Source organism: Trichosporon asahii, assembly GCF_000293215.1.
Source record: "Trichosporon asahii var. asahii CBS 2479 unplaced genomic scaffold scaffold00071, whole genome shotgun sequence".
Lineage (NCBI taxonomy): Eukaryota > Fungi > Basidiomycota > Tremellomycetes > Trichosporonales > Trichosporonaceae > Trichosporon > Trichosporon asahii.
In genome coordinates, this window is record NW_014040854.1 from 1,633,766 (window position 1) to 1,659,611 (window position 25,846).

General features: G+C 58.3%; 9 protein-coding genes and 1 non-coding gene across 10 annotated transcripts; 4 read left to right on the forward strand and 6 right to left on the reverse strand.

The window, feature by feature from the left end:
- Positions 1 to 207: 207 nt before the first annotated feature.
- A1Q1_05551 (uncharacterized protein) lies at positions 208 to 1,721 on the forward strand (the record flags this gene model as incomplete). The annotated part of the gene is made up of 4 exons (XM_014322228.1): positions 208 to 240; positions 310 to 599; positions 642 to 1,045; positions 1,162 to 1,721. 4 exons carry the CDS (start codon positions 208 to 210, stop codon positions 1,719 to 1,721), a joined length of 1,287 nt encoding a protein of 428 aa, XP_014177703.1.
- A 114-nt stretch (positions 1,722 to 1,835) lies between these two features.
- A1Q1_05552 (uncharacterized protein) lies at positions 1,836 to 2,706 on the reverse strand (the record flags this gene model as incomplete). The annotated part of the gene is made up of 3 exons (XM_014322229.1): positions 1,836 to 2,135; positions 2,295 to 2,458; positions 2,628 to 2,706. The coding sequence occupies 3 exons, from the start codon at positions 2,704 to 2,706 to the stop codon at positions 1,836 to 1,838; spliced, it is 543 nt and encodes a 180-aa protein (XP_014177704.1).
- Positions 2,707 to 3,015: 309 nt separating this feature from the next.
- Positions 3,016 to 5,012, reverse strand: A1Q1_05553 (uncharacterized protein; the record flags this gene model as incomplete). The annotated part of the gene is made up of 5 exons (XM_014322230.1): positions 3,016 to 4,175; positions 4,222 to 4,698; positions 4,774 to 4,845; positions 4,905 to 4,933; positions 4,975 to 5,012. 5 exons carry the CDS (start codon positions 5,010 to 5,012, stop codon positions 3,016 to 3,018), a joined length of 1,776 nt encoding a protein of 591 aa, XP_014177705.1.
- A 547-nt stretch (positions 5,013 to 5,559) lies between these two features.
- A1Q1_05554 (uncharacterized protein) lies at positions 5,560 to 7,812 on the reverse strand (the record flags this gene model as incomplete). Its single annotated transcript, XM_014322231.1, has 1 exon — positions 5,560 to 7,812. The coding sequence occupies one exon, from the start codon at positions 7,810 to 7,812 to the stop codon at positions 5,560 to 5,562; it is 2,253 nt and encodes a 750-aa protein (XP_014177706.1).
- Positions 7,813 to 9,630: 1,818 nt separating this feature from the next.
- A1Q1_05555 (outer membrane protein) lies at positions 9,631 to 10,842 on the forward strand (the record flags this gene model as incomplete). The annotated part of the gene is made up of 3 exons (XM_014322232.1): positions 9,631 to 9,684; positions 9,738 to 10,076; positions 10,120 to 10,842. 3 exons carry the CDS (start codon positions 9,631 to 9,633, stop codon positions 10,840 to 10,842), a joined length of 1,116 nt encoding a protein of 371 aa, XP_014177707.1.
- A 933-nt stretch (positions 10,843 to 11,775) lies between these two features.
- On the forward strand, positions 11,776 to 13,847 carry A1Q1_05556 (uncharacterized protein; the record flags this gene model as incomplete). Its single annotated transcript, XM_014322233.1, has 4 exons — positions 11,776 to 12,266; positions 12,317 to 12,563; positions 12,611 to 12,729; positions 12,821 to 13,847. The coding sequence occupies 4 exons, from the start codon at positions 11,776 to 11,778 to the stop codon at positions 13,845 to 13,847; spliced, it is 1,884 nt and encodes a 627-aa protein (XP_014177708.1).
- Positions 13,848 to 14,464: 617 nt separating this feature from the next.
- Positions 14,465 to 15,046, reverse strand: A1Q1_05557 (uncharacterized protein; the record flags this gene model as incomplete). The annotated part of the gene is made up of 2 exons (XM_014322234.1): positions 14,465 to 14,727; positions 15,013 to 15,046. The coding sequence occupies 2 exons, from the start codon at positions 15,044 to 15,046 to the stop codon at positions 14,465 to 14,467; spliced, it is 297 nt and encodes a 98-aa protein (XP_014177709.1).
- A 1,235-nt stretch (positions 15,047 to 16,281) lies between these two features.
- Positions 16,282 to 17,051, forward strand: A1Q1_05558 (ribosomal protein L7Ae; the record flags this gene model as incomplete). Its single annotated transcript, XM_014322235.1, has 2 exons — positions 16,282 to 16,644; positions 16,764 to 17,051. 2 exons carry the CDS (start codon positions 16,282 to 16,284, stop codon positions 17,049 to 17,051), a joined length of 651 nt encoding a protein of 216 aa, XP_014177710.1.
- Positions 17,052 to 22,380: 5,329 nt separating this feature from the next.
- A1Q1_05559 (uncharacterized protein) lies at positions 22,381 to 24,132 on the reverse strand (the record flags this gene model as incomplete). The annotated part of the gene is made up of 7 exons (XM_014322236.1): positions 22,381 to 22,863; positions 22,995 to 23,038; positions 23,089 to 23,389; positions 23,440 to 23,727; positions 23,783 to 23,845; positions 23,896 to 24,018; positions 24,070 to 24,132. The coding sequence occupies 7 exons, from the start codon at positions 24,130 to 24,132 to the stop codon at positions 22,381 to 22,383; spliced, it is 1,365 nt and encodes a 454-aa protein (XP_014177711.1).
- A 1,188-nt stretch (positions 24,133 to 25,320) lies between these two features.
- Positions 25,321 to 25,400, reverse strand: A1Q1_t396. The gene has a single exon. It is a non-coding gene; the product is annotated as a tRNA-His (tRNA).
- Positions 25,401 to 25,846: the final 446 nt, after the last annotated feature.

Here is a 25,846-nt window from a genome sequence, read left to right on the forward strand (position 1 = left end):
TTGCGCGCTATTCACGTCATCACCGCAGGTCATTGGGCGTGCCTGGTGAGCTCGCATGCCTATGGTCAAGGAACAGACGGCCAAGTCCGCCGGCTGGTCGGTCACTTGTCCTCCGCCCACCTTTGGCCCCCGTGAGCAGCGATAACGACTAGCGACCTTACTTTCTGGCACCTACAAAACCTAGGACTTATTTGGAAGCAAGCCAACATGTCCAGAGCGCTGTCTTACGTTGCGCCAGCGGTGCGCGCGACAGCCGCTCCTCCGTGAGTTTCTCAACTCGGGGTTTCAACTGACGTCAGGATCCCGAAGGCGAAGGCATGGGGAGCTTCGTACGTTGCAAGCCCAAAGGCAGGTCCTCTGCTGGACATGTCGCAGGGTGTACCGGGCTCGGCGCCAGCTGAACCTGTCTTGGCGTCTCTCTCAAAGGTCGCCGGTACACACGACGCAGCGAAGTACGGCCCCATCCTGGGTGAGCCGGCGCTGCGCTCCGCTCTCGCCGAGGAGCTGCGACACAAGTACGGCGTCGGCGCACAGCAGCTCAGCGACGCAGACGTTGGGATAACGACGGGATGCAACATGGCGTTCCTCGTTCTGCTCATGTGAGTCGCAGTTATGTGATTGTTGATGTTAGCTAACAACAGGCTCCTCTGTCCCCCGGGCGAGAGCAGCGTGCTCCTCCCCCTCCCGAGCTACTTCAACCACGCCATGTCTCTGTCCCTCCAGCAGGTCGAGCCCGCATACATCCCCTGCTCGCCCAAGGACGGCTTCACGCCGTCGCTGCCCGCGGCTCGGGCAATCCTGGAGACGGCCCGCGATTCAGGCTCCAAGGTTAAACCCCGCGCCATCGTCCTCGTCACCCCGAACAATCCGACCGGAGCCATCTACAGTCCCTCCCTGCTCGAGGAGTGGTACGCTCTTGCACGCGAGTTCGACGTTCCGCTCGTGCTCGACGAGACGTACCGCGACTTTGCCGGCGCGCAACCGCACACCCTCTTCGAGCGGCCCGAGTGGCGCGAGACGCTGATCACGCTTGGTAGTTTCAGCAGTGAGTCGCTTCTGTTCCCCTGGCCGCGGCTCAGCGACTATGATGTGGGCGTGGATCGGGAAAGGTCGGCAGTGGTGTTCACAACTCCATAATAGTCTATCAGCTGACAAGAAAAGAAGGATACCGTATCCCCGGTCACCGCCTTGGCTGCATCACGGCCGCGCCCGAGCTGCTGGCGCACATCGTGACCATTTGCGACTGTATGCAGATCTGCCCTCCACGAGCCCCGCAGCTGGCGCTGATAGACCTCCTCTCCTCACTCCGCGAGGACCTGGATGAGGCGGCCGCGGCGCTGCGCAAACGTCTGCAGATCTTCGAGAAAGTCGTCAACTCCGTGCCAGGGTGGAAGCTGATCAGCTCCGGCGGTTTCTACGCCTACGTCGAGTTCCCGGAGGAGTTCCTGTCGGCACAGGAACAGCTCGGCGTGAAGGAGGGCGAGAAGGTGGGTAGCGAAGACGTCGGCCGCGCCCTTGCGCTCGAGGCGGGCGTGCTCACGCTGCCTGGCTGCTTCTTCATGCCCGACCTGGAGGATAAGGTGTGGGGCAGCATCAAAGGCGGGGACGAGATGAAGCGCGACCGCTGGATCCGCTTCGCAGTCGCCAACATCGATGACGAGAGCGTCAAGGCGCTCGGTCCGCGTCTGCAGCGGTTGAACGAGCTGCTGGGGGTCAAGTAGTCGGTTCCACACACCGCTCGCCCAAATACACAGGGACCTGAGGACCAGAGCACAAACACCCATAGATAAGTAGATAGGCTCCAAATGCATAATGACAGACTACACCGCTACATCTTACTCGACCTTGGCCGCCTGCGCGGCCTGGGCCTGCTTCTCGAGCAGCTTCCGCCTCGCCTCGAGGATCATCTTCTCCTTGCGTGCGCGCAGGTCCTTCTCGCGGTTCTCGCGCGTCGCCTCCCACTTGCCGCTCTCCTCGGAGGGCGCCTGGTCGAGCTTGGCGCTGAGGTTGTAGCGCTCGATCAGGGACTGCGGTTTCGTGGCCGGCGCGGATTGCTGGGACTGCGAGGACGGGGCGGGCACGGGCACGGCGGCCGCTGGACGGAGCGAGTCGGGGATCACGAAGCCGGTGGGGGGCTGGGGTCAGCTTGGTCACGTTCGAGGAAAGCAAAGCTTGTACCCGGTTGTCGCCCTGCTCGTCAAGCAGCCCCAAGGGAGAGCGGTGGAGCTAGCAGACCAAGCGATGCAGGCGACTCTGCGAGTCACGGGGAACCAGAGGCAAAGTGCGACACTCACAGCTGGCAATGTTCCGCGCTCAAGAATGATCTCGCTCGTCGACTGGGCACTTCGCGTCCGGGTCAGAGAATACACAACGTTATCGACTGGAACATCGGGGAAAGCGCTGATCACGGCCTCGACCATGTCGCGCCTGACGCCGTGGAACGGGTCGGCCGGCGTTTCTGGGAGTCAGCTAGCACTGGGGAATTATGTAGCTTTTCCGGCGATGGCCTCGAGCTGCGTTTCGAGCGGGTTGTCGGTGCCGCGGAGTGATCGGGGTCGGTAGATGTGGTGCTGCCGCCGAACCCAGACGACCCTCGCATGCGGCCCCGGCCTCTGCGCTCCACTCACTGCTACCGGTCAGCCATCGGTAGGCAAAGAAGATGACGGCGACTAGAATGATTGTCGGGAGGACGTCCTCGATGGCCATGGTGCTGAGTGTGGTGGGGAAAGTGTTGCCAAGTTCGAGTTCGGCATGTGGTCGGACGACACGCGTGCTTAAGCGGGCAACCGGCTGTCGACAGCGGCCCAGCGGTGGACTTACGGTGGCAATTGCGTCGCTTCCAGGCTCCGCTCGGTCACACCCGCACACTGCTCTACGCCCTTCCAACACCGATCGATGGCCTTGCATGCTTCTTCCAGATGCTATAATGCCTTTGACAATGCTGCTATGCGCTATTTGTACAGTTATGCTTATGCTATGCTCCTCCCATTCTCTTCCTTCGGCTGTCGCTCCACCTTATCCATTCCCAAGAGCAAGCTCGACGATTACGTAACCGTTGGCGAGGATAACAATGGCGCAGAGAAGCCAGCCGATCGCCGTCATCCACCAGGGGCTGACGAAGTGCTTGACTCGACGAAGCCCAAGCGGCGCGGGTGCCGCAGGAGCGGACTGCACCGACCCTGCCGGTGTCGACGGCCTGCACTCGCTCTCGGGGGCGGTCGAGCGTCCCAGCGACCCAAGCTGGCGAGCAGAAGCAGACGCTGTGGAGCCCGAAGGCGAGGGCGGTCGCGACGACGGAAGCTCCTGAACGGGTCCTTCGACCCGCATTACGCTCTTCCTTGAACAGAGGTAGACGAGTGGCACAGTGACGGTCGGGAGGACGATGCAGAGTGCAACCTGGCTCGCGACGAGCATCGTGTTCAAGCCCTTCATGCCCACAGCGCTCGCGACGATGGCAGCGGGAATGACACCGATGAGGCGAGTGATCACTCGGCGCAGCATTGGGTTGATGTTCCACTGCAGGAAGCCCTCAGACACGACCTGCCCCGCGAGCGTGGCGGTGATGGACGCACTCTGGCCCGCACACAGGAGAGCGAGGGCGAAAATGATCGCTCCACCGTTACCGACATAGTCCCTGATCAGGTTGTGTGCTCCCACGAGGTCCGCATCGTCGGCAGACACGCCGGAGGTGCCGTAGTAGAAGATTGCGCCGGCTAGCGTCAGAATCGCCGAGTTGATCGTCAGCGCGAACCCGAGCAGAGAGTAGATCGTGTCCACCGTCGCGTGGTTCACGTGGAGCGTCACCCAGCGGATGCGGTCGAATGTGCGCACATCGGCCTCGTACTGCTTCAGTGCGAGCTGGTACTCGGCATCATCGTCATCCCTGTCGTCGTCCTTCTTCGGTACTTCGGTCACGGGAGTCACTGGCGTTGATGGTTCGGCAATGGATCCGCAAACTGGCTCAGCCGCGAGGGTTCTCTCCATGTTGTCCAGCTCGACATTGTCCGCTGACGTGTTGCCCGGTCGCCGCCGCCGCATCTTCAGACTCGAAAGGATGCTGGGGAGGCGCTGGTTCATCGGCTTCCGAGTGCGCATGGGGAGCTCAGGGCGCATGTTCAAGCGATCAACCGAAGCGAGATGCGAGCCCAGGAAGAGGGCGTGGGGCATCACCGTTGCTGGAATGTCAGCGAAGCTTAGGCAGAAGCTTACCTCCAATGATACCAATGCCGATGTAAAGGGCGCCGGGCTTAACTAGCGTTGAGCTGGGAACAAGGCCCAGGAAGACCTCCCTCCAGTCCGGTTTGACAAGGTTCAGCAGGATCATGAACGACACAAACACGGCGAGAACCATGGCGACAAGGATGATCTCGAAGAACATCATGCCCTGCCTACCCTTGTTTGAGCGGAAGAATACCAGGATCACCATGACGTCCGCTGCGGTGATAAGAACACCGGCGTACAGCGGCAACTTGGGGAAGAGCAAGTTCAACGCGATCGCAGAACCGAGCAGCTCCGCCAGGTCGGTGGCGATGATTGCGATCTCGGCGAGCGCCCACAGCGTCCAGAGGCCGGCACGGAACAGCTTGCGGTACTTTGGGTACTCGGCTTCCCAGTGCAGGAAAAGCTTACGAGTCTCCTTTGGGAGCGAATTTGACGTGACGGCACCCAAACGCACGGACAGTGTCTGCAGCACTACGGCTGCCAGACCCGCCATCAACACAATGAATAGCAGTTCTGGTTCACGTCAGCTGGCACTCGCGCGCCTGCACTCACTGTAACCATAGTTGGCACCAGCTTCCAGATCAGTAGCCCAGTTTCCGGGATCGATGTACGCAATTGAGCTGACTGGGAAGAACGTCAGCGACCGCATACGAAGCAGCGGCAAAGGCTGTGCGGAGACATACCTAGTCCTGGCCCAATGAAGTTTGCATGCCTTCCATTAGTCGGCAATCTTCAACGCTGATCAACACTCACCGTTTCAGCACCTCCTTCACCTTGCTGAGGGTGACCATGACGGCTTGCACGTCGCAGCCGGCGGGCAAGAAGTCAGTTGAAGAGGTGGTTGAGAATAGCACAAGTGATCGCGTGCGGCGCGGAGTGTAACCGATTTCAGCTGCCCTACAACCGATGAGGTCCGATGAATTTATAGGCATTGGGCGCCTTGGCGTTACGCAGCCTCTGTCTACCCTGACCGTGATAAGATTCGAACAATCATGCTCCGATATTCGAAATCAAGGCTCTGCTGCGCTCCCGCCCCCTAGTTTACATCTGGTCAGTGCAAGCCACCAGGCACCGTCGAAGGAGGTCATCAACTGCTTGACTGAGAGGCTCGTCTGCTGGCATGAAATGGAGATACATTATAACATTAAAGCCTTACAGAAACTGATTAGCCAGCTCCGCCTGTCAGGTGGGTATGGACAGGGCATATACGGGTGGTGCTTGGTATCGACATGGTTTGGTGATGGCACAGGACATGATTCGTTAACTGGGAATGAAGTGTCGTGAAAGCTATGCGGGGAGTGAGGGAAGGTGATGTGGTCTCGGGTCGAGTGCTGGGCCTTAGAAGAAGAAGTCCTCGTCGTCGTCGTAGTAGCTCGGGCTCTTCCCGCGTCCTCTGCGGATGCCGCTTCCCCAATTCTCAACGATGCTGCGGGCGTCCCACTCGTCGCCCTCGAGAATGATCTCCACGGGAGGTCGTCCCTCCTCCCATGCGTTCGGGGAGTGCAGAGCGAGCTTCGGAACCTCGAATGCCGGGCGCTGGGTGTTTTTGTTGCGTAGGGGCGGGGTGGTAGGCAGTCGACCTTTGCCCTTGCGGTACATCGGAGGGATCTGAGGCACGGGAGGTGCGGCGACTGGGCGCAGAAGCTGCGCTCTCAGTGTCTTGACCGAGCGCTGTCTACGCATTCTGCCAGCCGGCGTTGGCGATCCTTGGTGACCGCTGGAGCCGCCAGGTCCAGGCGGCGTGGACGGTTTGTAGAAGAAGCTTTTCGAGTAATCGATCTCAACATCGCCAGCGTTGGCGAATGGGTCTCCGATCTCAGCCATAGTGTCGATGGAGTCGCGTTGGCGGCCAAATCCGTGGCCCTTGTTATCATTCCAGCCAGCAAAATGCTCCCCTTGCATAGCCCAGTCCAGTCTGGGCGTAAGGATAGGTGTTTTGTTCGAGATGAACGAGTCCTCGGGTGTGGGGAGCGGCGGTGGTACTTCAGCTTGTTGGGCCCAGAATGTGGACCGAAGGGCTTTCAGAGACTTCTTGGCACGGAGCGCGAGAGATGAGAAACCTGTAGGTTGGGGGGCCGGAGCCGGCGTCGGTAACGGCGGCAGGTCCTCAGCCATGTCGGACTGCGAATCGCAGATGACGGGCGCCATTATCTGGAGGGTCGGAGGAGCGACCACAGCAGGGCTGATGCGCAGGAACGGCTGTGACTTGCTGCGTAACATCGGCGCCGATTGGGCCGCTCTCAGCTTTGCTTTCGTTTCAGACGCAACGACCGATGGTGTTCGATCAGGCAGCGGGTCCGTCAGGAGGTCACCCATTGCGTCGGCAATCGCTGTTGTCGGACAAGCGGTCGCAGGGTAAGGAAGTGTTGCTGTTCGAGGCTTGCTGACCGCCACCGTTCGCCTGGTTGGGGCGATGGACAGGGCCGGGGGAGGAGGGGACAGCACGTCACTCTCGTCCGAGTCCTCATCGTATTCGACAGTCGAAGCTAAGATGCGCTGTCCGATAGCAGCTGCCTCTTGCTCGGCTAACGCGATCTCGTGGGGATCGGCATCCTCATCCTCGAGATCGGCGGGTGGAGCTGAAGCCAATGCGTCTGAGACATCGGAAGGACCAAGCCCCAAACCAGCAAGGACGTCGGCAGCGTCTCTGAGCGGCGGAGAGGCGGACATGCGCCGGGGTTCGATTTGAGTACCGAGACTGCTAGCGGCTGAGTTTGTCCCAGAGCTATCGGTGTAGCCCAGGTTATACATGTCGTCGTCGCTTCCCCCATGAATTTCATAGTCCATGGGTAAAGGACACCCGAAGCCCTCATCGTCCTCGAAAACCGGCTGCCCCGTCGTCAGTCTAGGGGGCGTTGTGAAGACACTGTCGATCGCTGGCGGCGCCGAAGCGTTGAAAGCGGCTGAAGATGGCCGAGGCGGAGTTGTGAGAGTGTTGTCGGACTGAGTGAGACGAGGAATTGGCGGGATATCTTCTTGGTCTGGGCCTGATGTTGAGTGTCGTCGAGTCAACTCCCAATTCGACTTGGCTTTCCGGACGCCGTTACCGCCCTTGGCAAGACCCAATCCAATGTTGATCCGTTCCAACGACCCCTCATTCGACGGCGGGCTCATCGCCGATATCGACTTGCCCACCGTCTCAGCAGCACGGTTGATTAACATGGAACCCCACCACGACTCGTCTTCTTCCCGATCGTTGGTTCGTTTCCCGTCCTTGAAGGCTTGGTTTGCGCCGGTATCTTGGAGAACGACGCTTCGGAGGACGCTGGAGGAAGAACGGAAAGGAACATGTTGCTGCGTCATATGGCGAATTTCCATGTTGTGCTTCTGGCCAACACTGGCGTACAGATCGGCAAGTTCGGCGGCTTGCTCGTCACTGAATTGTCGCTTGTACCGATTAGCGAGCTTCTCGGCCTCTGGCGTGAAGACGCGCGTCTCCTTGTAGCCCGCTTGCCGGAGAAGATGCTCTAAGGAGAAAAGCTCAGGGACTTGCTCCTGCCGTTGTGCCATAAGCGGTGCCAGTTCCGGAGGCGGGGGCACCTCATCGTCGACCGAAGACGATACCGGCGTTGAAGCGGTGCTCGGAGGCATGTGTCTTGGAGGTCGAGACGGGCCAGCTCGATTGTGCGACAATGACGTTGGGTACCGTTTCTTAGGCGGGGCTGTTATGGTCGCCTGGACAATGTTAACAGGATGTCGGTCATTTAGGGTCTCATCCAACTCACCATTTTGGCTGAGTCGTCCGCCGTTTCCAATGAACGGAAATCCGAGCAGACAGGTGACGCCGGGAGGTGAATCGAAGGAAAGAATGGAAAGAGGAGGAAGTGATGTTTGCCTTTTTCTGTTTGGCCTCCTAGCCAACGCGTTCACGTAGGTTTAGCGGTGGCGTCGTTGGTGTCACGGTCGAATTGTTGTAAACACGTAAGGGAAGCGAGGAAGGCCGGCAACGGTTGATGGACCGCGGTGAAGAGCCGACTGACGTTGACCGAATGCTGATAGATGGTGATGCGGAGAGGTTGTATTGCAGAGAGTGCTGGATGAGTGATGTGATGTTGAACGGAAGGTGGTAGAGCAAAGTTGGGATGCCGGGTGGTTGCATCCATGCAGGCGATGGAGGCTGATGGGCTTGGATGAAGGTTGCAAACATCAGACGGACGGCGCGCGGCAGGCAGCCAGGCCAGCCAGGGGTTGGTCACTTTCATGGGCCCTGCGCCTGCAGGATAGCCCTGGCCAAGCACGGTTGGTCCCGCAGTCCCTCCCCGTCCAACGTACCACCGCTCACCGTAGCGCACCATTCCTCAAACTGGGCGCCAAAAATCAGTCACGCCTCAGCCTCCAACATGACTGTGCTGTACCTGCCCCGCCCCTGCCCTCGCTTTCCTCCGACTTATTATAACGCTACAACCTGTCCGCAAGGTGCTTGATACTCCTCCCCGATAAGCACACAGTTGCGGCAGCACATGGCAGGTATCAAGTCTGTCCCACTGACCTACTATCTACTCGCTCCTGGGATACGCAGTGTCGCGCGCCAAGCAATGAGTGCCGCAGCGATACTCAGGACCGGATACCCTTACCGTCTGCACCCAAGGGCAGGGTTGATCAAGCGCCATACGTTGTCGTCGCTCCCTAACCCCAGCGAGAGGCACAATATGCCGGGGCTTGCAGTATCGCTGCAGAGGCTCTGAGCCTGTTGACGGCCGATACCTGGAGCGTAGAGCCTTCTTGCGACCTTGAATGTAGGAGGGCATCGCAGCCGGTGTGGTCAGCAGGATTCAGCATAATTTCGACAGCGTGCACTGTCGCAGGTCAACCCCTATACGCTGCGCACGGTCTTGGTGGTAATGTATGCGCATGCATGTGCGTTCCGGGTGACTGACATCGTCCGCACCCCCTGTCTCCGAAACGCGGAGATGGCGCATCACTCCGACTCCGTCGGGGAAGGATAGTTTTACGTAACGCGCACGAAACATGGCATGAGATCATCGCCGAGCCCCTGATTTGGAGTTCGAGGGGACCAGACAACATCGTCGTCGCTCCATCCTCCACGCTTTCAAACCCCGCAAAGCGATGTCAACATAAACTGCGACTGAACTAGTGACCTCCCGGTGATTCACAGCAATTGTTCAAAGCGATGGGCCTCGAATCGACTCCTTCAGCGTGGACATTCACACAAGGTTTGCTAGTGGGACAGGGCATATTCCTTCTGCTCTGTCTGCTGTTTATTCGCTATGTCGTCTTCAGCTCTCCAAGCATCGAGGACAATGAGGCGCGTCTGAGGAGACGGAAAGAGCGCGCAGAGGTGAGCTAAATTTAGATCGTTCCGTTGCTGAACCCCAGAAAGCCTTTCTGTCGACGACCGCCGTGCCTCCACCTCCTACTGCGGAGCTCCTGGATAAAACAGGATACGACATGTCATCGCACGCAGCCGAATCGGCCGACTGGATCAACGTTCTCGGAGCGCAGGTAAGTTGACCAATCCTGTGGTAACCCTCCGATCTCCGAGATTTTAACGTCAGGTCCTGCAAGGCTACCGCAATGATCTTCTGTCCTCTGGCGGCGAGGAAGGCGCCCGCAAGCAGTTCGAACGTTGGCTGAACCCCCCTGGCCGTGAGCTGTCATGGCTGGACCCCATTGAGGTTACGTCAGTCAACCTGGGCAAAGCGTTTCCCCTGTTGTCCAACTCGAGGATCCGACCAGCCGACGGCGAAGGTCGTGTGCGGGCTGAAGTCGATCTCGACTACGCCGACACGGTGTCCCTGGCTATTTCGACTGCTGTGCTGATAAACTTTCCGCGACCACGCTTTGCCGTGTTGCCTGTCGCGATCGGGGTTGAGCTGGTCTCATTTGGCGGAACTGTAAGTTCCTCTGCCGTGTCAGCATCACTGACCGATCTTCCAGTTGAGTGTGCAGATTCACGACCCGAAAGACGAGCAGCAGCACATGCACGTGTGCCTGCTCCCCGACTTTTCACTCAACCTGAAGACGTCGAGTCTCTTGGGTTCGCGGGCCAAGCTCCAGGACATCCCCAAGATCGAGCAGCTGCTCGTGGAGAGGCTTCGAGCTGTGATTCAAGATCGAATCGTCTACCCACGCCATCTGACCTTTGCGCTCCCACGGCTCCTGTCACGAACAGCACCCGAGGCAACTTCGATCGTTCCCAGTACTACGGATCTGCGGAGCGTTGCGGTGCACGCCATGTCTCAAGGCATCTCCAAGCTTGGCCAAGACTTGGCAGGACGGGTAGCGGCACTGGCGCCAGCGGATAGCGCTAGTGTGGTCGGTGGAGTGGCAGATGCCCCGACCGTGGATTCTGCAGTGGACGTGGAGTCAGAGCCTATGAGTGTGCCGCAGTCGATTCCAGCACCGCGCAGACTGCCACCCACGTACTCTGGGAACGATGGGGTGCAACGGCGCCCAGCGCCTGGCATCGTGTCCGCAGTGTCCTCAAACCCAGCGTCCACGCGTGCCGGCTCAGGCCCGCTGGCCTCCGTGGGCACGACCTCTGCGGTACGAGCGCCATTGAGCTCCAATGTCACGAATGGAGACCTGCGGCATCGGCACGCAGACGGGGAGAGCCTGGATAGCGGCCGCCGACTTGGCGCTTTGAACAGCAGAGCTTAATTGCCTCATGTGAGAAGAGAGATGCAACATGTTACGCCGAGAATCTTGTGATTGCTGCGAAATCGCTCATTCAAACACTGGTACGGTTTAGAGTTTGGCACGGATTCGGCGTCGAAGAAGACTACGAACGTGCCAAGCCCGGCCAGGCGACATTCTAGAGCCAGGACGGGTGCTATGACAACATGGAGGTTTTCTCGGCGTAATAATGATCCGCCCCAAGTGAAGACTAGTGACTACCCTGAAAAGGCTACAGTGGGATTGAGTTCGGCCCTTAGAACACATGTCTCATCTTTTCGCTACCGGCACAACGGCACGCGCGGCACACCCCCTCGCCGCAGCTGGCACATGCCACAGAACGCAGCACGCAGGCCCAAGGCTGTACCCTCACGGTCTCGGCGCGCGGCAACGCGCCGCCGCAGGCATCGCGGTCCCGGCCAAGCCCAGCTGCTAGCACGTCAGGATATCAGGATCAAGCGATCAAGCTGCTCATCTTCGCTTTGTTCGCCGAGAGCCTGCTGAACGGCAGATATCCCGTTCATTTCACGTATCCCAAAGTCGCGCAATGTCTGCCGCAGACACCGCAGCTCCGACCTCTCCGACTTTGGTTATGCTCGGCTTACGAAGAAGACGCAGTCCACGCATGGTGCTTATGCACGTTTGGAGGGGTTCATGGGAACCGACTGTCTGGTTCGGCCGGCATGCCCTCATCGGCACTGGGCTGGTTCGATCACCGCTATCAGCGCCAGCGAGCCAAGGAAGCGGTGTGCTAGACTCCCGTCGCACGCCTCGCCGCCGACACCCCAGAGCTAGTTTTCTTGGCCAACGCGACCAAGATCGCAGTGCAGTCTTAGATACGGGACAGATATAAGAGTGCATGGCTATGGGCGGCTCTGGCTTCTGCAGTGCCCCTCTCCTCTCCTTGCTTGTACTACCATGTCCTCGACCGTGTCGAGAACCGAGATCGACATTCGCATGGCCGACGCCCAGGTGGCGCCGGGCTTGGCCTCGCCGGAGGGTACCATCGTTCCCTCCGAGCCCAACACTCGCTGTCCCTCCTTGCGATCATTACACTATGACAAGATGTCTTCGCCGGTCTCTCCATCTTCTCCGATCAAGAACGATGCTGAATACGACTGGCCCACGCCCTCTACCCTCGTCGACGGAAAAGAGACCGTCAAGGGATCGCCGGAGCCACTCAACCTGCCACCTATCTTACAGACAATCGAAATCGAACTGCCGGATCGACCCTACTCTGCCTTCTCGAACAAGATGAAGTGGATCATTGCATTGCTCTGCGGTGCCGGTGCTATCATCTCCCCGCTCAGTTCCAACATCTTTGTACCAGCTATCCCCTCTATGGCCGATGCCTTCGGTCACTCCGAGGAGCACATTGCTCTCGGTGTATCCGTCTATCTTGTCTTCCAGTGAGTCGTCTTGCTCATTCGAGGCTGACATGCAGGGCAATCACGCCTAGTTTCCTTGGTGCCGCCAGCGACAGCTTCGGCCGACGACCAGTGTACCTCGGAACGATGTTCCTGTACCTCATGGCCAACATTGGACTCGCTCTGACCCCGACCAACGCCTACTGGCTGCTTCTTCTCATGCGTGCTCTCCAGGCAACAGGAGGCAGCGCAGTCATCTCCATCGGTGCCGGCGCGATCTCCGACATTGCAGAGCCGCGCGAGCGAGGCAAGTTCATGTCGATTTTTCAGTGCGGAGTCGTAAGTACTTGAGGACCGTGGCGATCAGGGACGGCCGTTGACAACAGATGCTGGGACCCTCCATCGGACCGCTGCTCGGTGGTGCCTTCTCCCAGTCTCTCGGATGGCGTGCCATCTTCTGGTTTCTGACGATCCTCACTGGATGCCTGCTTATCCCCTTTTTCTTGTGAGTACCGCCGCAGTCTCCGCGTGGGTCCATGTGACCGATTGCCGTAACACCCTGAGGCACGGAATGATTCGAAGCTCACAATGTCCAGGCTGTATCCTGAAACCTTGAGGCCCATTGTCGGGGACGGCTCCGTCACGCCGCCGCGCATCAACAGAGGCCCCTTTTATCGGTACCAGCACAAGATCATGGAGAAGCGTCTCGAGACTGAGGGCCTCAAGGGTGTCCCGCAGGTTCTTCCCAAGCGCCGTCAATTCGATCCGCTCAGCACGTTCAAAATCCTCCTCGTCCCTGAGATTCTCCTCACGTTCATCGTGTCTTCGATCCCGTATGTCGAGTTTTACTGCTGCCTCACAATTTTCTCAACTGTCCTGAAGGAGAAGTATGGTCTCAATGACCTCATGGTCGGTCTCTGCTACCTTCCGTCAGGGGCTGGTACCATCATCTCGACAATCCTTAATGGCAAGCAGGTCGACTACTTCTACCGACGCGAGGAGAAGCGGTGTGGCGGTGACCATCGCGTCCGACCCGACTTCCGAGTCGAGCTTACACGCCATCGCTGCCTGTGGCCCTTCATCATTGGCTTTTGTTTGACTGCGATTGCCTTCGGATGGGCCATGGAGTACACTGCGCCGCTCGCAGTGGTTCTCGTCCTGCAATTCCTCATCGGGTGTGGCACGAACTTTAACTCGACTGTCACCATCTATGGCCAGGACGTAGTTCCGGGGCGAGGAGGGGCCGTGTCGGCTAGTCTGAACCTGGTGCGCTGCGCCCTCGCTGCGGTCGGGACTGCCACTGTGCAGCTAATGTACAACGCTATGGGCGTGGGCTGGACCTTTGTGCTTCTCTCCGGTCTTAGTCTGGTAGTCCTTCCGCTCTCATTCCTCGTTGTTGCCAGGGGCGGCAAGTGGAGGGAGAAGCGCAAGGACAGGCAGGCTGAGAAGGAGCGCAAGAAGGCAGAGGCTGAGCGCACCGATAACGCGATTGAGCGAGTAGTCTCCGAGGTCGCCGAATCGCCCGACACGCTAGTGCAAGCCACCCCGAGGTCCTCATACGAGAAGAAGATCCTCGGAACGCAAGAGATGCAGGCGAAGAAGCTCCCCGAGGCGACCGTGTAATACTACCTTTGACATTCCGTGACCATAGATGTGCCGACCCACCGAGTGGGTCCAGAAATTAGACTTATGCATGCTATACCGATAACAGAGTTGAGGGTGCACCACGTACTTCGCTACTCTTCCGCGCGCAGATAGAGGTGCCCGCGTTGTCTCCTGCTAAACTCTGCCACTAGCCAGACTTAGCTCCTTGCCAAGACCGAGTGTCCGATAAGATGTCGCAGCGAGACGTCGAGATGGCAACATGTGAGCTCTGTTTTCGCCGTGTCCTCCGCAGATTAAACCTTCGTCCCATGTGCGTGATTTCACGTCGAGAAGCGAACGTTAGTGGGTCGGCCGAAGCATTCGAAGCAGCGATTTGCTGAACGTGCGTGGCTCGCTTACGGGGTGTGAAAATGCGCAAGCTGGGAGTGCTGCAGTTCTCCCGGGTGCCACAGTGTCGCTGAGACATCACGTGACGATCATGAAGTTGGCACCACGTGGCTAGAGCGGAAAGTCAGAACTCGCAGGTCAGTGATTGCTGCAATCTCGTGCTCGCATGACGAAGTGTACACGGCGCATGCATATGCACCTAAGAACTCTCCCAACCTATGCCCATCTAAGCTGATCCCGAAGGCTTTTTAGTTCTTCTTCTTGGGAGCGGTCTTGGCGGCGAACTCCTCGACCTTGAGTCCGGGGGGGAGGGACTGCTTGAGCTTCTCGGCCTTCTCAGAGTCGTGGAGGACGAGGGTGTAGAGGTACTTCGAGCAGCGGATCTTGAACTTGGTCTGGGTGTGGGGCTTCGAAGCAGCCTTGGCCTTGGCACCAGCGACGGTCTTGGTGGGCTTGACCAGGGTCTTCTTGATGCGCGCCGAGGTAGCGTCCTTGCGGCGGGCGATCTCGACTGTAGGGTCAGCATTTATCCATGCGCACTTCATTCTGTCCGCCGAGAGATGTCCGTTTCACGCAGAGTACGAGCACAACGACACGCAAGGCCTGTCCGTCTGTCTGTCCCTCGAGATCAAACTTCCGTCCTGTCCCATGCTCTGTCCGCCATGCCGAAACTTGAACCGCCCGAACCTTCGTTCACACGAGTCCGCACAGGTCGTCACTCCGCAATTCCAACATTCGGTCCTTCAACGTCGATTCGGACAATCTCTCGGTCGATTCCTACTCGTTCGATACGCACGGAAGCGCTTGATGTCGGTGATCTGCTGAGGCATCGTGGTCGAGTTGCTGGCTGCAAGTTCCAAGTTGCTCGAAACGCTCGTAAACCACCAACCAATTTCGCGACGACGGGAGCAAATCGTCCAACTTTGGCCTCCACTGCGGCGTTTGGTGAGACATGCCGGGATTTTACGCAACCACGTGGCTGTGGCATTTCGGTTCTTCAAGATCGATGCATCTCTGGCGTTCTGAAGCAGGCAGCGAGGTCGGGGCGGAGCTAGGCAGCGCCGCGCGTACGGTTTGCAGAGAAATTTTCTGATGCATGCGTGTAGACGCACAACCGAGTCTATGCTACTGCACCGGAGCCGCACTGACGGGCTCCGAGGCCGTCAACATCGCTCGGAGCCGGTGCCCGAGTGACCACATGCCCGAGAGTGCACACAGCAGCGACCCAGACACACAGTCTCTCACTCAGGCACGGGCCACGGGACCTGGCGGCCGGACCCGGCTGGAGTCGATTAGCATCGAAAAGGCCCAAGTGCCACACGTTGAAACGCCGATTTCAGTTCTTCAAACTCCGTTGTGCATGCATGCAGAATATCTGATGGATGTCGGGAGACAGGTGAATCCTTCGTCCATCAAAAGTCTACCACCTTACGACAACCAAAAATGGTGCGCTTCACTCCCTCCAACGAGGGCATCACGCTCCCGCCTTGAACTCGACGCGTCGTGCGCGAAAGCATACACTTTTCTCACCGAAAGTCGTCCACTCGAGCCCGGAGATGTCTGGTGACTCATGCTAGAGGCCGAACCTCTCAAGCTGCTGAACCGCCTCTGTGCTTCGTGGCGCGCAGTGCTGGATCTGGATCACGAGCGATCGTGTCTCACTTAGTGATTCGCGGAAATGACCTCGGATCGACAGCACGGGGACGGGTCTGCGAGATTTCGCAATGCCTCCCCTTGACGCAACCTGAGCCATCGTGCCAGGTCGAGCTGTGCAAGCTTGCTCGGTCTCACGACCAGCAATGCTTTAGAGCTGCGTGATGCCCTCCTCTCTCTGCATTGGAACCAGGGCTGACGTTGTCTCAATGACCCCTTTTAATTACACAGCCCAAGGCCGCTACCTCCAAGTCCAAGAAGCCCGCCTCGGCGCCTTACGGCACCAAGGTCGCCAAGAAGACCGCCCAGAACCCTCTCTTCGAGAAGCGTTCGCGCACCTTCGGCATTGGTAAGTGCTTCTGACAATCCGCTCGTCTGACCGCCAGGTGGTGACATCCGCCCCAAGACCGACATGACCCGCTTCGTCAAGTGGCCCGAGTACGTTCGCCTCCAGCGCCAGCGCGTCATCCTCAACCAGCGCCTCAAGGTCCCCCCTGCCATCGCTCAGTTCTCCAACGTTCTTGACAAGAACACCGCTACTCAGCTCTTCACCCTCCTCAACAAGTACAAGCCTGAGTCCAAGCAGGAGAAGAAGGCCCGTCTCCAGGCCGAGGCCGAGAACAAGACCAAGGACTCCACCACCAAGGACTCCAAGAAGCCCCTCTTCGTCAAGTACGGCCTCAACCACGTCGTCGCCCTTGTCGAGGCCAAGAAGGCTCAGCTCGTCGTCATCGCCGCCGACGTTGACCCCATCGAGCTCGTCGTTTTCCTCCCCGTAAGTTTTAGTTCCGTTCCTCCACCTCCATCTCAGTCACGTGGGACCTCCACCTCCACCTGCTCCACCCCACCTTCTCCTTACGACATCTGTCACCTCCTGCAGCGCTGACTCTCCAGGCTCTCTGCCGCAAGCAGGGCGTTCCTTATGTCATTGTGAACAACAAGAGCCGTATTGGAATTACCGTCAACAAGAAGACCGCCGCCGTCGCCGCCCTGACCGAGGTCCGCTCCGAGGACGCTCAGGCCCTTGCCACTCTGGTCTCTGCCGCCAAGGCCAACTACCTCGAGAAGCACAACGAGATCAGCAAGCACTGGGGCGGAGGTCTCAGAGGCAACAAGAGCACTGCGAAGCTCGTCAAGCGCGCGAAGAAGGCCGGTGTTAAGAACGTTGACACTTCCCTCTAAGCTGGCTGCTCATCTCCCCGTCTCGGGTCTCATACCGTATAGTTGTGATGACATACGTTTGATGTACTTGTAATATAGGCAGCTTAAGCCTAGTGCAGGCGAGCGCGAGCGCTCTGGGCGCGCTGGGACTGACGGATAGCAGAGATCAGGTGGATTCGAGGTGAAGTGGTTAGGGCCGGGGTGATGTGCCACAGTGAGCCAGCTCATGTCCCGGTTACTGACTGCTGTCGACGTAGAGGCAGCCGACTTTGATTACAGGCTTCCCAAACACCGCACTAATTATTCTACAGCTCGGTGAGGGTCGCAGGCATGGTGAGCATCATGCATCGGTGGACAGTACGGCGGCATTTCCTCTCGACCTCAACTCCGAGAGCGACGGCTTCGCACCTGCGGTCGCCGATGATCTGCGGACCTGGCCGCCGTTAGCCACGTGCCCTGAGGGCGCAAATGACTCGCGCATTGTTCACTTGCACTTCCAGCCAACTTGATGTCTTCTCTGCATGTTCGATCCAGCTGTTCGCAACGCATCCCGTCGTGCTCTCCACCAGCTTGTCTCACTCTCCGGCTTGAACATTCGGACCTTCGACTTACACTCCCTCGACGTTTCCTGTCACAGAGATTCTGCCCTCGCGATTCACGCGACAACACAGGCGCGGCCCGCCCCCAGATGCCGATCGATGATCGCGCAACTTGCAAAGCACTGATCCTCTCCTACCGAACGCGCGACGTATGCGATTGCAGTCTGCATTCTGACATCTGGTAGGCAATGCATGCTGGGATCATTGCCTGTGGAAACCTAACCTGTGACAGGGAATGGCAGTCGCCATGAGGTGCTTAGGGCCACCAGAAGGGCTGAGGTGTCCGAGCTCGGTAAACGGTTCTTCGCTCACCTTCACCACGAATGACCCAACCGATAAGATCGCCTGCGCCTCAGGCTGCGACACGTTCGCTTGCTTCACTCATCAAACGAGACCTTGTCGCGATACTGTGACGCCTGCGCCATGGAGCTCTCACGGATAAACTCTCTGGACCACATCTAGTCAGCTCATCACGAGATGGGTGGACCTCGTCGCCATCGAACGTGACATCGACAGGCAAAGCTTCTATTGCCACGAGGAGTCCTGCAACACGGCCATCACGTTCGCCTCAAACCGGCATGGGCACCACACTCGCGAGCCGTACACAAGCCGTATCTACCACAATCCGGCCGACAGCAATAAGACCGATATTCTGTGGACATCGATGCAGACGGATTGTGAATCACCTCACGCTCTTCCGTGCACGACTTACTAAATCTCTGAAGGCGGCGGTCGAGGCTTGCACGAGGTGCAGGGTGCGGCTGTCGGCGATAGGTATTCAAGAGCAGGGAGGAGAAGAGAGGACCTGGGTGTTGAGTTCAGTAAAATAACGAGTGGCAGCCTTCGAAGAACGTCCCTTGTCGCTGACTTCGAACCTCACTTTAAGTTAACAGCCAGAAGCTGGAATCGAGACCGGGTATGGCGAAGAAAGAGCTACCTAGAAGGGGTCTTTCTATCTTAGAATTGATGAGAAACTGCTGATTTCGAGGCGCGAGCAGATGGGGATGCTCCAGACCTGAACGAAGGTCGGAGTGACAAGCTCCCACAGCCCACAGCTCTGTGCTTCTTGTACAGCTGCTGATTTGGCCCTGCAGCTTGTAATGGTATCTTCAATGTTATACATGCATATGTGCTTTCGCTGCGTATGAATGAACGGCGTACTAGCTACCTGCTGGGCGCGGGTAAGCGTAGAGATCGAATGAGGCTTGAGGGTAGTGATTGTGCACGATTGTTGCCAGAGCCTTTCTTGCACTCGTGCGCTGTAAAGTTAGACAAGATCCAGGTGGCGAGACGTACTTAGAAGCGACTCAAGTGACATGCCTTTCCGATGAGCATGACTGCCAAGTGCCTTGCCGGAACGGAAGGAAGCGTTGCAGATGGGACAAGTGAACTTCTCCTGGCCGGCAGCCACCTCCTGCGTCCTCACATGGTCCTCGTGGAAGCAAGGTGAGTGGTGTAGGGACATGAAGTACTCGAGGGCTGCCACCGTCAGCAAGTGCGCAGGATAAGGAAGGGAAGGTTGGGTTGGACTTACTCTCGCGCTCCCCTACCCCGTGCCCTGTGTAGCGATGGTCGTCCAGAGTGCAGTTCGTCCGGAATTCCCGACCGCACTCGGGGCACGGCCAATCTTTGGTCAGTCGAAACACTACTGACACAGCTTACCTCGTTCTCCGCGATGGATGCACTTGATATGCTTCTCGCGCGAGTTCAGGCGCTTGAAGACCTTGCCACATCCGTCCTCCGTGCACACATAGTCTTCGGTCAGCGAGACCCAGCACCTTGAGGCTCACAATCTGCCTCGTGCACCTTCTTCACGTGGCTGTTGAGCTCCTTCAACTGCTTGAAGGCAGACTTGCATGTGCCTCTGTGACAACGGTAGGGTCGATGCCCAGTGGAGTGCGCGTGTCGCTCAAGCTCTACCTTGAAGATGAATTCTTCCCCGCACTCACAGTCCCACTCTACTTGTTAGACGAGGCCTGTGTTAATCGTAAAACTCACCGTACTCGCCCCAATGGACGTCGTCGATGTGCGCCTTGATCGCGGCGTACGTTGCTTCCTCGTGGTCGCAGTCATCGAATGGACTTGCCTTAGCAGTGGGCGCGTCATATGCACTTACCAGTGGTACGTCGCATGGGCGGGCAAATGAAGGGCCTGGGTCAAGGGGTCGTCGCGGTTGGCCCCCGACACGGCAATCCCCGAGGGCGTAGTGAGGCTACTGCTGCGCGCGTACGTGTCAAAGAGCTCGGCCATAACCGCCTCGGCAATGACGGTCAGGATGCATGCATCCGACAGTTCGCGGCGGGAAGCAGTCAGGAACTCAAAGTCTTCGAGAGTCCATGCCTCGAGAAACGCCACGCAGTACTTGGACGGATCCTCGAGAAGGGCAGAGGCGAAAGCGTCGCTGCTACTTGTCAGATGAGATGCCTTGTTACAGCCACTCACATCTTGTCGCCGGAGGACAGGTTGTACAGGTGTGTGTACGCGCGCGCAGCGAGGCCGCCAACAGGCAGCGACATTGCGCAAGAACTACCGATGTACACAATGATCGGCAGGCCGGGGACGAGTGGGAGAGCGAGGCGAAGGTACACCCCCCAACTGGAGCGGTGGAGGGCGACCCGGAGTAGCTCGAGCAGCTCCAGGATTTCGGGGAAGGAGCCAGATGCCAGCATCTCGAGAACCTTGCGCATCTCGGGAGTGATACGGTCGCCGATCTTCTTTTTGATGGCAGCGCGCTGCGAGGAGGACTTGAGCTCCCGGTGGAAAGTGGTCAAGATGCGCTTGCCGCTCACGCGTTCGAGAGCCGAGACAACCATCTACCTTGTTGTGCGCCTTCGCCTGATGGTCTTTCAGGGTTGAGTCCAGGTGCGTGGTGTATTCGCATGTAGTGCAACGCAGAACTGCCAACTTCAGCAATGTGCAGAGCAAGGAAGGGGTGGCAGGACAGGACAGGACTTACAGCCTTGTTCCTTGCAAAGGAACGCTTGAGTCAGCGCTGTCTGCGTTTCAGACTTACCGCCTTCGGCGTCGTGGTCACGGTGATGGCGCAGAATCTCCTTGAGCTTCCGGTACGCCTTGTCGCAGTTGCCCCGCTCGCAGCGGTACGGGCGGTGGTCGTACTTGACGGCATGCGACTCAAGGTCGGTCTTATACAAGAACTGACGCCCGCAGGGACAAACGTGCTCTGCACAGTCAGGCGTTGATCGACACGTTAGACACTCACCGAACGCGCCGTCGTGCACATCTTGGACGTGCGCCACCATCCCCTGGTACGTCTCCTGCTCCTCCTCGCAGCCCGCATACGAACTTGGGTTAGTGGACGCCTTCTGGCATGAGCTTACCAGCAGTAGGTTGCCTCACGCGGCAGGTGGAGTGCCTGCGCGAGGGGCTCATCCGAGTAGCAGCCCATGACGCTCGTTCCAGTCTTTGTCTTGCTATCGTAATCGTTGTACGAGTTGGTTAGTTCTGCAAGCACACTCTCGGCGATGACGGTGCAGATGCAGTTCTCGTAGAGCTCTTTACGCGTGGCCGACGTGATGTCGAACTGGTCAAGCGCAAAGAGCTCCAGGAACGAGACGGCGTACAGGTCCGGGTCATCGAGAGCTCGGCGGTGAACCTATCGGGGCTGGAGCGTCAACCAACGCAGATCCAGGGTCACTCACGTTTTCTCGAGGGACGACATGCGATACAGATGACGGTACGCGCGTTTGGCGATACCGCCGACCGGAATCGTCATACAGCAGCTTGATCCGACGTAGATGAGGATGGGAAGACCTTGAACCAGAGGGAAGGCGACACGGGCGTATACGCCCCAGACAGAGCGGTGGAGACAAACGGGGAGGAGCTCGAGAAGGTCTTCGACGTCGGGCCAGTGGCCCTTGGCAAGCGACTCCAGCAGTTGCATCGCACCGGGCTTCAGGCGCTCTTCGGGCGATGTGGCCTGGAGAGAGGGTCGCAGAACAGAGCAAGCATGCGCCTGCCTTGGTATGTCTCTCGTTCCTCACCGCAACCGTCGTGAGGACTGGAATCAGTGAATGTGTCACATCAAGGGCTTACCAGCAGTAGACCTTCCTCGGGAGGTGAAGCGCTTGAGCCAACGGCTCGTCCCTGTTGCAGCCCCTTGTCTTGACACCGGAGGTGGTTCTCATGCCGTAGTTACCGTACGCGTCGGCGATCTCGGCGAGCACGCCCTCCCCGATCACGGTCATGAGGCAGTTGTCGAACAATTGCCTACGAGAAGCAGTGGTGTAGTCAAAGTCGGTCAGGGCCAAGAGCTCGAAGAAGCCTACAACGTAGAGCTCCGGGTTCTTCGTCAATTCCGACATGAACGCATCGGGTCAAAAGAGTTAGTCGACTGCCAGACTTGGAGAACTCACGTGCGTTCTTGCGAGCTCATGCGATACAGGTGAGTGTATGCACGCTTGGCCATGCCGCCGATGGGGACCGACATGCAACAAGAGGAGCCGACGTAGATGAGCAGGGGCAGGCCTGGAACCAGGGGAAGAGCGGCACGGGCGTAAATACCCCACTTGGAAAGGTGGAGTGAGACCGGGAGAAGGCGAAGCAGCTCCTCGGTGTCGGGGAAGTGTCCATTTGACAGCATCTTCAAAAACTCCAACGCGCCAGGCTTCATGCGCTTGTGGATGTCCTTCTGCCTCTGCTCTCGGGTCCGGAGACGGTCTCGAAACAGAGAAAGCATGCGCCTGGCGGCGATGCGGTCGATCGCGGCCTGGAGCATGCCCTTGTGGACTTACTTATATAGGGGGAACTGCCAGACGCCTGCCGTCAGCGAGGATCTGCAGAGCCCCTGGGGCGAGATTGGCGAGGACGTCATTCGCAACCTTGTTTCTTTTCGACGTCGAGTTGAGATCGGTTTCGAAGTACAGGTTCAAGTTGCGTTGCCGGTAGATGTACTCGAGGGAGTGTGCGATCTTGTCAAGTACGTCGATACTGTCGTGGTCTGCAGTTCGCGCGCTGCTGGGGGAGATGGGGGCTGGAGAATCGGGCTTGGGCTTAGATGGGGGAGGAGGATCGATGGAGGCTGAACGACCGGCCGAGGTCGCTGATGGACTGCTGAGCGACGTAGATGAACTGGCCGACTCGGATGGACTGCTGACCGATCCGGACGTGGTTAACAACCTCGCTGGGGCATCGGCAGCATTGGCGGCATCCTCCTGCTGCTTGTCATCGAGCGGGACCTCATTGTTCTTCTCCGGTCCATACATCTCCTCATAAGTCTGAAGTCAGCACAGCTCACATGGTCAGCCGCACAAGCCACCAGTAGTCATGCAGAGTAGTTTGACCGGCTTCGAGCGTCGGGAGGCCCTTGAGCTAGGGTCAGCGGATGATCTCTGTCGCGATTGCTCACCACTTTGATAGGTCCCAGGTCCTTCTTTTTGCCCTGCTTTCTATCTGCCGGCTTGTACTGACATCAGCAGAGCTCAAAAGGTGAAGGAACTCACCTCGATGATTCGATGCCCGCACCTGTACAGCTCCTTTGGGAGAGCCCATGAGTTGTCCTGCTCCTGTCGTCAGCGACGTGACACCAGTGATCCATACCTCATCGTCGGATGAATCCCTATCCGACTCGGCGTCGAGGCGCTTCTTCAGCTCCTTGCGCTGCACTGGGTCAGTCACCACCGAGGAAGGCGCACGTACCTTAGCGTCGCGCTGAGACTTCCTCTCCTTCTTCTCCTGCTGCTCGAGCTTGGCCTTGTCGGCGCGGGCCTTGGCGTCCGTGTGCTTCTTGAGCTGGCGCGCGTCCTGGGGCGGTGAGTGGCGATCCAGGGAAGGCGGTCAGTGCACTTACCGACTTCGGGCTTCTCCTTGCCCTTGCCCTTGGAGAAGCGGACAACCTTGATGTCATCGTCGGTGCGAACGGGCGGCTGTTTGTCAGTGACTGAGGGGGAAGGCAGGACGTACGGGGGCGGGGTCCCAAGAGCTCGACGCCGCCGGGGGAGGAGCTGGGACCAAACCTGCCGAGCTCGCCACGATGCGAAGAATGCCTCAGTCTCGGCGCTCACCACAGCATCATTGAGCTTGCAGTCGTCGACAACTGGAGAAGCCTTGGCAGTGGTACGGCTTGGGGGACGGAAGAAGTCCTGGATTGTCTACACGTGAGCAGCTACGGGTAGAACGTAAACCAGAGCGACGTACCTTCAAGCTGGTTGAGCTGGCGGAGGTGGTCACGTAGATGGGCGCCGTATAAGGCACCGATGACTTGGCCTAAGTGTTAGTACGGGGGGAGGGAAGACATGTGATGGACGAACCTTGCTCTTGCCGCGCTGCTGGGCGGTGGAGCTTGACGACCTGGTCTTTGCATTCATCTTGGCGCGCTTCGCAGCTGGCGCGTTGTTCTCCTCGTCGCTGTCGAGAATGGTAATGACATCGATCTAAGAGCTGTCAGTGTCTTAGAAGGAAGACAAGGAAATTAAGCGGCTTACACGAGGATTGGGTGTTCGCTTCGCCGACTTGACGGGCCTGGTCGAAGGACCTGCGCCGCTCATGGTCAGCGGGGGAGACAGGTGGTCACAGTCGGAGCCACCGTCGGGGTCAACAACTCGATGGTCGCGCTGATACCTCAGAGGATAGTAACAAAGCGGAAGCTCACCTTCAAACCCATGATGGGCTTAGTTGCTCTTGAGGGTGCGGAGAGATGATTACGGGACAGCGGCACGTCGAAGGGTCCGCCGCCGATGGAGAGAGAAGGTGTCGGAGGGGATGAGCTCATCGTTGGTCAGAACGAGCGAGGAGTGATGGTGAGAGACGAGTACAGCAAAGCGATGAGTTGAGCGTGCGAGAGGCTGAGGCTGGAGTGAGGACGATCACTGAGTGTGATTCTGATTCCGAGAGAAGACATCGCTCGCACATGCGGGGAAAGCCATGGTGGGATCGGTGGGAACGGGCGTTGGAGATGCTACGGGTGCTTGGGTGCCGCACGCCCCCTGGCAGTCACTCCTGCGCCCAAAACATAGCAGGGCGTCCGAATCCACGCTGGGCGGGAATAGACCCGATGTGCAGTCCACCGTCGTCTTGAAGGATCGAGCACCAGACCAGCTAGCTGACAAGACCGTCGGACGTCTGAGAGCAAAAGGGTCTTTCACACATGCATGTACGTAACAGTGACATGCAGCTGGGAACGTCATTGCCTGGTTCATCGAAGTCGTGCCACTTCGGACTACAGTGCCACTAGCGGACTCGGCCGGTGATGGATGAAAGCTCAAAGCAGAGGGTTGAGCCTGATCTGAGAGAAACTCACCTAGCATGCATCATGCTGCCTGAACCCCTGTCTCTCGTGCTGCGCCTGCTTATCCGGTCTGTGCTTGACCATCGTTGCCTTGCTGTTGGATGAGTTGGACAGTTTGGTCATGGGTCATACGCAAACGCTTTGAACGAGGAAGTATGACGATCAACCGACAAGTGTAGGGTAGGAGCGCAGAAGCTCAGAAGCATTCCTTATAGTCAGATCAGCTATTGCTTCTGCTTTCGGCTTTCGAGGAACCACGCCGATCGCAGGTCCGTGCCGTCCGCGCGTAGGCCACACCGCTTGACTCACACACTTTGGCATGTCGGACCTGAATCGAGGTGCCTGGATTGGTGCCTATCACCAAATTTAACTCCATCTCTATCACTCGACATGAGAACTTCAGCGCTTCATATCATTGCTCCACAGGACGAGGAGAGTGCACAAAAAGTGCTCGCACGCTGAGTCGAACAGCGGTCAGCTCGGATGCATTCCACAACGAACGGTGATAACCACCTACACTATACGAGCCGGAAGACAGAGATTGATGGCACGGGAGCCAGCGGAGGGGGTTTCGTGTCTCTCGACTCGGGCGGAGCAGTATCTGGGCGGCTCGTTCGGCTGTTCAGCGTGCCCCGGTAAGCATATGTGTGCCTTTTTACGTAAGCCTCTGAATCTGCTACAAGCGGACCAACGTTACTCCTCGGCTCCGCCACCGGCTGCCTGTCGACGTCGCAATGGTGGATCGTGAATGGTGGATCATGAATTAAGCGTACGTTATCTCATGTCACGGGGCTTCAAGTCGTGCCTCACACATCAACCGACCGGATCCGACGACGGCAATCATGGGGTGCTGTTTGGTCTTGGCACTGAGGCCGTGCATGGTCTCATGTGAACGAGAGGTCTCTTGTCAGCGAAATCCTTCACTCATCCACATTCACCAACATGGGTTGCACAAGCTCAAAGGAGGCGCAGAC